Source organism: Caretta caretta, chromosome 7 (genome assembly GCF_965140235.1).
Source record: "Caretta caretta isolate rCarCar2 chromosome 7, rCarCar1.hap1, whole genome shotgun sequence".
NCBI classification, from domain to species: domain Eukaryota; kingdom Metazoa; phylum Chordata; order Testudines; family Cheloniidae; genus Caretta; species Caretta caretta.
In genome coordinates, this window is record NC_134212.1 from 796,591 (window position 1) to 806,740 (window position 10,150).

The window sequence follows — 10,150 nt, forward strand, 5'->3', positions numbered from 1 at the left end:
CTCCAGCCAGACCCAAACTAAAACTCCCTCCAGCCCCTCCTCCTCTGGGCTTTGTTCCTTTCCCGGGCCAGGAGGTCACCTGACTCCTTTGTTCTCCAACCCTTTAGCTCTCACTTTGCAGGGGGGAAGGGCCAGGCCATCAGTTGCCAGGAAACGGGGTGTCAGCCATCCTCTGTGTCCAGACCCCTGCACACACCTGCCCTCTAGGGCTCTGCAGTGATCATACACCCTTATCCCACCCCCTAGATACTTAAGAACTGCATAGGGGAAACTGAGGCACCCCCACACTATTCAGAGGAAACATTAAGAACAGTCCCACTTCATCACATTTCTCCCCCCTTCGAGATCAAACTGAGCAGGGTCACTTTAGCTGGTGACCTGGGGAAGTTCGAAACCACCAACGTTCCTATGGATGCCCCAGCATCTCTCCCATTCCTTGGTAGGAGTTACACCAGGCCCTTCCAGTTTCACGCCCTCCCTTAGGTCGGGGGTGGTCGATAGCACTCGCAGGCCGCATGTGGGAAGGTTTATGCGGCCTGTGCCCTTTGGCCACCCCAAAGTCCCAGGGGGTCAAACTGGGATTGGGTCTTCTCCCCAACAAGCTGGCCAAACACAGCCACTTGGTTATAGGACTGTTTAACTTTCTTAAAAGCTTTCACTCCATCTGAGACCTTCTCAAAGCTCTCCACACTGGGTCTTTCAATAGAAAAGTCAGTGGATCCATTCACAACAGATTTCAGAGTAACAGCCGTGTCCGATGAAGTGAGCTGTAGCTCACGAAAGCTCATGCTCAAATAAATTGGTTAGTCTCTAAGGTGCCACAAGTACTCCTTTTCTATTCACAACAGAAAATTTCTGGCCGTTAGGAACTGAAACTTTCTTGATTAAATCACTTTCACACCCTTCAGTTGCAGTAAACTGCTTGCAAAGACTCCATGAGGATTCCTTTCTCTGGGGCTTTTCTATGCAACAATTCACCCCTCCCAGAAATTCTGCTCTTACCCTCTTTACCTAGGGCTTGCTCTAGAGGAGCACTTTCCTGAGCAACAACAGACTCTTTCTGGGTCTCCCTTACATCCAGAATTACCTTTGGCCCATCCGGTGGGGTCCTACACAATCCCCTTTCAGGCAAACTTATAGACTTCCTAGATAACAGGTCAGAAGCATTCTCCTTCCCTTTGCCACACACAAGCTCAGGAATCTTTTCCTTCTTGCTACAGGTTTCCACACCCTCAGTAGGTAACACAATCACATCACCTTCATGCTCTCCTTGTGCCCTGGCTAGGATCTCACCCTGATTAGACAGAGTTGCTACACCCTTTCCCAGCCACACACTAGCAACAGGCAAAATACAATCACCAGAATTGTCTGGTCTCTGGGATTTTACATAGACACTAACTGGATGCGACCTAGTTACAGGGCCATTCTCCCGAGCAGACACAAACTTAGGGCCATTCCCTTCCTGGGCTTTAGCTGAATCCAGAACCAGCTCTGAGACAACTGCATGACCCTCAACCATCACAGGCTGAAAGGCCCCTGCTGTCTGCTCCACAGACCAAGAAGAGCCGGACACACTTTCTCCTTTCCCAGACACACAGCTTGGGATCTCATTCCCCTTGTCTCAGCACACAAGGCTGGTCACAGACAACTGCTTGGAGATCAGGGTAGCTCCCTTCATAGGCAAGTCAATACCCCTGACAGACACATTTCCTTTACTGTCACAATTCTCGACACAGATAACAGGTAAGGTCCAGGGACACTCCTCGCCTTCCCATCCTGCTGACTAGACACAGCCATCAGCTCACAAGGCTGCCTAGGCTCATCCAAACTTTCCTTACCCAGCACCTTGCCACTCCCAAAAGATAACCTGCCCCCTGTGTCTCCCCCCCCCCTCAGCTGGGGTCTCAGCTCCCACTGTGCTCAGCGCTGCCCTTGCTGTCCCAGTGGGGTAGGCAGCGAGCTCCCTGCTTTCTTCACTGCATCAGAGCCAGTGTGAGCCCCCTCTCCGGTGTGCAAGGGGGCGGGGAGCATCTCTCTGTCCCACCCAGCCCCAGGGGTCTGGTTACAGGCAGGCAGATATCCTGAGCCTAGCAGCTCCTCCCTGCTGCCAGCCAGGTCATCTGCATTTTCACTGACCATTTCCCTCTCTGCCGATTGGTTCCCTGGATTCAAATTCAAAACCCTCAGCAGTTACAGGAGCAGGGCCTGGATCCTGTCCCAAAGAGACACAGTCACCCCACAACAGGGTCTCGCAGCTGGTATCCTGGAGAACCCCAACAGCCAGCCAGCCAGCCCGACCCCTCCTGTGTCTGCACAAGGATGTGGGCCATAGGCAGGGCGAGGGGCTTCATCCCTGGGACCCTCACCCAGCTCACACAGCCCCTCAGCATCTGAGACTGCACCACCCAGGGCCTGACACCAGTTCTCTCTGATCCAGGATCTTGCCACCCCAGGAATGTCTCCCCATTGACCATCACCTTCCGCTCCCACTGGGGGTCCGAGGGACCTGCCCCAGGAAACTCCACGCAGACATATAGGTTGGAGTCAGGAGTGGGAGCCTGTCCACCTCCCCACCCATCTGGCTGATAAGAGTCTATGACCTTGGGACCCAGCAAGGGAGCTAGACACCAGGGCTTTTCCACGGGGTCACCTTGGTTCAAATCTCCAGCCTGCTCAAAGGCAGTGAGGTGGCATCCACAGCCCCCCCCCCCTTAACCAGGGGCAGCAATTTAGTCTCGAGGTTCCCTGCAGAACTGGCCCCCCAGGGTCTCTCCCCACTCACCCCGGGGAGGTCCCCTAGGTCTCTCCGCCCCACCACTGCCAGTTCATGCTGCTGCTGCTTCTGCAGCTCTTTCTTGGGCTCTCGCTGTCTCTCACAGTCCTCTTGCTCTCTCAGACTCAGCTCAAGTCCCATCTGTTTCTGATTCCCCCAATGGGAAACCCGATCATGAACACCCTCGTCTGGTCGGGGACAGGAGTCTTGGGAGTGCCTGGCTCCCACTCCAGCTGCTCCCAGATCCTGCTATAGCCCCAGTTGGGGTCAGGAATCTGTTCCTTAGAGCGGTCATCCTCCTCCAGCTGCACGATTAACTGTGCCTTGGTGAACTTTCCAATGTGTAACCCTCTCTTTCTGCACAGGGTTACAATGTCCTTCTTCAGCAGACGGTGACAGGCCATCACTCCGCTCTTCCCAGGTTGCTGTGGACTCACAGGCCTGTGTGCTCTCAGCTTCCCACGGTCTCCAGGGAGAACCCCTAGCGTGCCAGCCCTTCTCGAGGTCACCACCTCTTTGCCAGGGTCGAGCTGCAGACTCCTCCGCCCCTGGGACTGCTCACTGCAATCCCCCAGGGGACCCTATTCCTGCAAAAGTCCTTCTCGCTGCTCACACACTCCCAGGGGTTAACCACCCCCTGAAACCGTCTCTCTCTGAATCTTCAGCACGCCTGGTCCCCGTCAATCCCCCTTCGTTTTACTGCTTCCCAGTCACTTACTGCAGGAAGCGCAGTCCACGGAGTGCAATAGATCCCACCTCTGCCACCAGTTGTTACGGAGTCCCCGGGCGATGCTCTGGAACTGCTCCCCAAGAAGCCAGGCAGGACTCTGGGGAAGTATCCTTTCTGGGAGCAGCCTGTCTGCAGGACACACAGCTCACCTGGCTTCCACCTTCCTGGGTCTGACCTCGGAGCATTCAGCATCCTCTGCCCCTCCGTGCGCTTCCCTCAGCGAGTCCGCTCAGGCGGGGTCTTGGGGAAGCCAGAGGAAGCCTGCCCCCCAACTCCACAGTCAGACGTGACTCTCAGCCAGCCAGTAAAACAGAGGTTTATTAGACAACAGGAACATGGTCTAAAACAGAGTTTGCAGGTGCAGAGAACAGGACCCCTCAACTGGGTCCATTTTGGGGGGCAGTGAGCTAGACAACCATGTCTGCCCTTCACTCCATGTCCTAGCCAGCCCCAAAATGAAACTCTCTCCAGCCCCTCCTCCTCCTCTGGGCTTTGTCCCTTTTCCAGGCCAGGAGGTCACCTGATTCCTTTGTTCTCCAACCCTTTAGCTCTCACCTTGCAGGGGGGAAGGGCCCAGGCCACCAGTTGCCAGGAAACAGGGTGTCGGCCATTCTCTGTGTCCAGACCCCTGCACACACCTGCCCTCTAGGGCTCTGCAAGGATCATACACCCCTATCCCACCACCTAGATACTTAAGAACTGCATAGGGGAAACTGAGGCACCCCCACACTATTCAGAGGAACCATTAAGAACAGTCCCAATTCGTCACAGCATCCAGCACTAGCCATGGCTCAAGGCTGCTCACAGGGCACTGGCTCAGCTGGGCAGGTCTCCTCTGATGGGTGGAGGGTCGAAGTCCGAGGGCACTGCAGGGGTGTGTGGGGGGTGTCGGAGTCCGAGGGCGCTGCAGGGGTGGGGGTGTCAGAGTCTGAGGTTGCTGTGGGGGGGATGTGTCAGAGTCCGAGTGCGCTGTGGGGGTGTCAGAGTCTGAGGGTGCTGCAGGGTGTTTGGAGTCCAGGGGTGCTGCGGGAGTGGGGGAGTCAGAGTCCGAGGGCACTGCGGGGGGGCACTATGTGTCTGCTGTGAGGGCAGGAAAAGCTGGCAGCCGGGCCAGATGCACAGAGCACCCGGGGAGGTGGGGGAGGCAGCGCCCCCACATCACAGCACTGGGGTAGCCCAGCCCAGCCCCATGGGGACGGGTGTGGGGGGGGAGGCATGAGAGGCTGGTGGGGGGATGCGATGGTGACAGCTTGTAAATGTTGACTGGAGTCCCCATCCCCAGCCATGGAAGAACTGGATGGAGATGACGTGCGGGTCTCCTCCAGGGGGCGCTATGCAGAGCGGGACATCGTGCAGGTAACTCGTGCCCACCCCCGGCACCCCCTGGGCTGCCCCCGACCCAGCATGGCCCTCAGGACGGCACAGTAGAGAGGGGCACAAGGGCTGGGGAAGGACCTCAGGCCCCTCGGCATGCATGCAGCCCCCGTCTCCAACCCTCACACAGTGCCCTCGGCCTGCGATGGGGCAGGAGGGCGGCACCTGCTGTATTGTCTCTCCCTCGAGCCAGGGTGTGATGTCGCTTACCTGAGAACGTGGCCCAGGACTGAGGGCATGGCTCTGGAGCTCCCACTCCCTAGGCCAGTCCCCTGGGAGGGAGCCCAGCACTGCCTTGCTGGTAGCTGCAGCAGGGTGCTTGGGGGGCCCAGCACTGCCCCCCTGTTGGCTGCAGCGGGGTGCTCGGGGCCCAGCACTGCCTGTCTCGTGTTGCAGTTCGTGCCGTTCCGGGATTACGTGGATCGCTCCGGGAACCAGGTGCTGAGCATGGCGCGCCTGGCCAAGGACGTGCTGGCCGAGATCCCCGAGCAGCTGCTCTCCTACATGAAGAGTCACGACATCAAGCCCCGCCCTACCGACCCACAGTAGCTCCTCCTGTGTGCTGCCCAAGCCAGACACCGCTGCTCCTGCCGGGCCTGAGACCGCACCCCTCCAGCATGCATCCACCAGAGCCGGGCTGGCTGTCGCCCCCTGGATGCAGCCCCCGGAGGCTGGCTCGGCCCCGCGGGGCTGGGACTGCGCCTCCGTCGGCCAGGAGGGCAGCTGCCCCAGGAACGGCCCTTTCCGTGGCTGGGCTCCCTTCCCTGCCAGCTGCAGGCAGCCCAGGGGCCTGGGAGCACGGTGAGGTCAGAGGTGTTCAGCAGTGTCTCGTCAGCCCCCCAGCCCAGTAAGGGGCACGGAGCCCTGCTCTGTCCAGATGCTGACAATAAAGCTTTATAGGCGCCCTGGTGCCCCGTGCCTGTGTTGTGCTGGGGCTCGGGGCAGCCTTGGCTCAGGCCCCGCAAGCTTGTTCTCCTGCCAGCCCCCACACTGCTCCCTGCTGACACGGCAGCGTCAGGCTAGTGCCCCCAGCTGGGACTCAGGGCTTCCTCCTGGGTCCTTGCCCAGGCCATGGCAGTGTCCCCGGCAGAGCCAGGCCTGGGCCTGAGATGGCAGTGGGGTGTGAGAGCTGCCCGCACCCGGTCCCAGGGCACTGCCACGTGGAGCTGCGGGCAGGGGCTGCTGTTCCTCAGGCACCTGCTGATCATGGGCAGCAGGCTCCATGCTGCACGGCTCGGCCAGTGGTTGCCCCCCTCCGAACCTGTCTGGGGCTCCCACCCACCATCTCCCCTGGGGACCGTGGGTGAGGGCACAGGGCAACTGGGCCACCAGCTCCTTCACGCCGAGCACTCGCCCAGGAAATCCCTGGCTCAATGGTTGCCAGGGACTGGCCAAATCGAGCCCCAGACACCCCCCTGCCCCAGGCTCTTCAGCCTGAGCCGGGCAGAGGGACAAGCTGGGGGCAGGGCTAATGGGGCCTCGGGCACGTGCCAGGGAGCCAGCCCATGATTTGTGAGCACACCCTAGCCGAGGCCATTTCTTCAAACAGACCCTGCAGCTTTTGGGGGTGGGTGCCAGTCCCTATTCTGATCAATCAGGGCAACTCTGCCAGCCTCGGCCGGGCTCTGTGGACCCTGCTGGGGAGCCCAGCTCTGTTCAGGGCAGATCATGGCAGGCAGCTATGGAGCTGGCCTGCCCTCCTGCTCTGGATGGGCCAAGCAGCTGCCCCAGTTACAGGGACTGCCGCATCCCCCCCGCCACACACACTGTAGTGCAAACACTCCGAGGTGACAGGCGGGGCATGCCGTGATGGTGCGGTAGGGGGCAGGGAAGGGCCACGACACAGTACCACCGCTGCCCCTGGGGGGTTCTGTGCTGGGCGCTCGTGTGCTGCTGTGCCATGAGGCATTATGTGGCTGGCACAGCCTACAGCTAAGGAAGTAGTTTAGCAGTAAAGGGTTTAGAGATCTACCCGTAGCAGGTCAGTGCAGGCTGCATCCTAGCCATTCCCTGGTCACCAGTACAGCTTGGTGAGACTTCTGCCAGCCAAGAGCAATGTCCCTTGTGTTAACTTCTCTCTAAACGAGCATTGAGGGCCGTTCACCAGCATGGGCATGTGTGGCCAAAGCACCGCTGCACGCCCAGCAACCTGTTAGCTATGCTGCGAACCCACGCAGGCTCACCCCACCTGAAAGATCGTGGCCAGTCCTGGGACACAGAGCACTCAGGGCCAAGACAGCACCAGCCCAGGCCTGTGGCAGCAGCCCCTCCAGATCTCACTGCTCAACTGTAGGTGGGGAGCATCCGGAACCACCTGCCTTCACAGACCCCTGGAGCCCAGCTGCGCCCTGCAGGAAGCACTGATCCCCTGGGTGGGCTCTGGCACTGCAGCATGGAGGGAGCTGCTCTGGGCCCACCTCCATCCTCCCCTCTCCCCCAACTCCCAGGTCACCTTTGCACAGATGTAGACAAACTCCAGAGTCTAGGAACGGGCCTGTTCTTGCTCTGCTCCTCATCGTAATCGGAGCTTGAGCTTCTGGCTTTAGGGTCTCCGATACGACTTTACTCCTGGGTGCCTCACAGCTCTGGGGGCTGGAGGGGCGGGGCAGTCTATTATAGATGAAGCATGCTGCTAGCAGGCCTGCCTCTTTGCTAAGCCTTGAATGCATTTCATGTTATGGCTATGCCTGAGATCAGGCCCCACTGTGCCGGGCTCTGCACAGCCCCCAGCCTCCCCTCCCCCTGACAGAACTCAGGCGTCATTATACCACCTGCTGCACAGACCCCCACCCCCCAAGATCAGGGCCCCACAGTGCAAACCAGACCTGTACAGCATCCTGCCCGCCCAGCAGAGATCAGGGCCCCACTGTGCCGGGCGTGGGACAGACCCCCACCCCACCAGAAAGCATCACAAGATGAACATTGATAGTCAAGCTTGGCTCCGAAGAGCTCAGCATCTAGATAGACAGGGGGTGGGAGGGGCAGGGACTTGCCCAAGGCCACCCAGCAGCAAAGCCGGGAATCTCAGTGGAGGGCTCCACCCACTGCCTCTTGCACTCAATTCCCAGGGCCAGGGCCATTGGGAGGGGGTTAGTTTTTGGGGGTGGGGGGGGGACTCGGTGTGGAAACTCCTGCATTAGGTCTGGATCATTCCACACCCCCTGGTTTGAGAGGAGGAGTAATTAACCCTTCGAACAACTTCCCTGGGGCCTGGTGATTCTCCATGCCCCACAGGGTTTAAACCAGGAGTGGCTGTTTTCTAACAGCTCTGCTCTAGGGGTTACGGAGGGGGGCAGGTCTCTGGCCTGTGTTACACAGGGGTCAGACTCGGGGATCACCAGGAACCCTTCTGGCCTTGGAATCAATGAAGAACAGGGTCAGGCGGGTGTCACATGGGGCATTTCCTGTCCCCAGCCCAGGCACCAGGCCCAGCCCAGAATAACCAGGCAAAGCGACCGGCAGAGAGGAGCACACAGGTTCCAGGAGCAACAACATCACCTATCCGGCCCCAGGGGCGGGCAGGCCCGGCCCAGCACAGGGCAGGCCTGCTCCCCACGGGGCTCCACCCACCATGGCCCATTTCAGGAGAAACCTACCAGCAAAGCGGCCCCAAAATGCATTTTTTATGGCACCCCTACCATCCCCCCACAGCATTCCCCTACCAACCCCCCACAACCCCCCCATCCTCCCCTGCATCCCCCTGCCGACCCCCCCAGCCCTCCCTGCAGTCTCCTCCCCATCCCCCACAGCCCCCCCTCCCCTCTTCCGACCCCCCACAGCCCTCCCTGCATTCCCCTCCCCATCCCCCCTGCCGACCCCCACAGCCCTCCCTGCATTCCCCACAGCCCCCCGCCGACCCCCCACAGCCCCCCATCCCCCCTGCCGACCCCCCACAGCCCTCCCTGCATTCTCCTCCCCATCCCCCACAGCCCCCCGCCGACCCCCCACAGCCCTCCCTGCATTCCCCACAGCCCCCCGCTGACCCCCCACAGCCCCCCATCCCCCCTGCTGACCCCCCACAGCCCTCCCTGCATTCCCCTCCCCATCCCCCACAGCCCCCCATCCCCCTGCCAACCCCCCACAGCCCCCCGCCGACCCCCCACAGCCCCCCATCCCCCCTGCCGACCCCCCACAGCCCTCCCTGCATTCCCCTCCCCATCCCCCACAGCCCCCCGCCGACCCCCCACAGCCCTCCCTGCATTCCCCTCCCCATCCCCCACAGCCCCCCGCTGACCCCCCACAGCCCTCCCTGCATTCCCCTCCCCATCCCCCACAGCCCCCCATCCCCCCAGCCGACCCCCCACAGCCCTCCCCGCATTCCCCTCCCCATCCCCCACAGCCCCCCGCCGACCCCCCACAGCCCTCCCCGCATTCGCCTCCCCATCCCCCACAGCCCCCATCCGACCCCCCACAGCCCTCCCTGCATTCCCCTCCCCACAGCCCCCCGCCGACCCCCCACAGCCCTCCCTGCATTCTCCTCCCCATCCCCCACAGCCCCCCATCCCCCTGCCGACCCCCCACAGCCCTCCCTGCATTCCCCTCCCCATCCCCCCTGCCGACCCCCACAGCCCTCCCTGCATTCCCCACAGCCCCCCGCCGACCCCCCACAGCCCCCCATCCCCCCTGCCGACCCCCCACAGCCCTCCCTGCATTCTCCTCCCCATCCCCCACAGCCCCCCGCCGACCCCCCACAGCCCTCCCTGCATTCCCCTCCCCATCCCCCACAGCCCCCCATCCCCCCAGCCGACCCCCCACAGCCCTCCCCGCATTCCCCTCCCCATCCCCCACAGCCCCCCATCCGACCCCCCACAGCCCTCCCTGCATTCCCCACAGCCCCCCGCCGACCCCCCACAGCCCCCCATCCCCCCAGCCGACCCCCCACAGCCCTCCCCGCATTCCCCTGCCGACCCCCACAGCCCCCCCCAGCGGGGCCTATCCCGGGCTGGCCGCGGGGGGGCGGGGCCTGCTCCTCGAACCGCCAGCAGCGAGAGAACCCAGGCGTCCTGCGCCTCCCGCGCTCATTGGCTGGGCCGGAGCCGCCAGTGATTCCCGGCCGCAGATTCGCCTCGCCCGGCCCGGCGCGGCCCGGCTCCGGGGGGCGCTGTAGGGCGCGGCCCGCCCCGGCCCGCCAGCCAGGCCCGGCCCCGCTGTCCCGCCCGGCCCGGCGCGGCCTCGCCCGGCCCGCCCGCTGTCCCGCCCGGCCGTGGCGAAAGTGCGGTTGCTAAGGGCCGCGAGGCGCTTTACCCAGCGGGGCCGCCCCGCGCCAGGAGCCG

General features: G+C 62.2%; 1 protein-coding gene across 3 annotated transcripts in view; it reads left to right on the forward strand.

Annotated features, from left to right (window-relative positions):
* The window catches only part of CPNE9 (copine family member 9), a 46,671-nt gene extending 40,889 nt beyond the window's left edge, over nt 1-5,782 (forward strand). For 2 of the 3 annotated variants that reach the window (XM_075130158.1, XM_075130157.1), the window contains exon 19: nt 3,139-4,358. In XM_075130158.1, coding sequence (XP_074986259.1) covers nt 3,139-3,677 — 539 coding nt within the window. In that variant the 3' untranslated portion in view covers nt 3,678-4,358. Of the gene's footprint in view, nt 1-3,138; nt 4,359-4,785; nt 4,860-5,273 lie in introns of those variants that run through there. The other variant, XM_048858301.2, reaches the window with a different exon arrangement.
* Nucleotides 5,783-10,150: the final 4,368 nt, after the last annotated feature.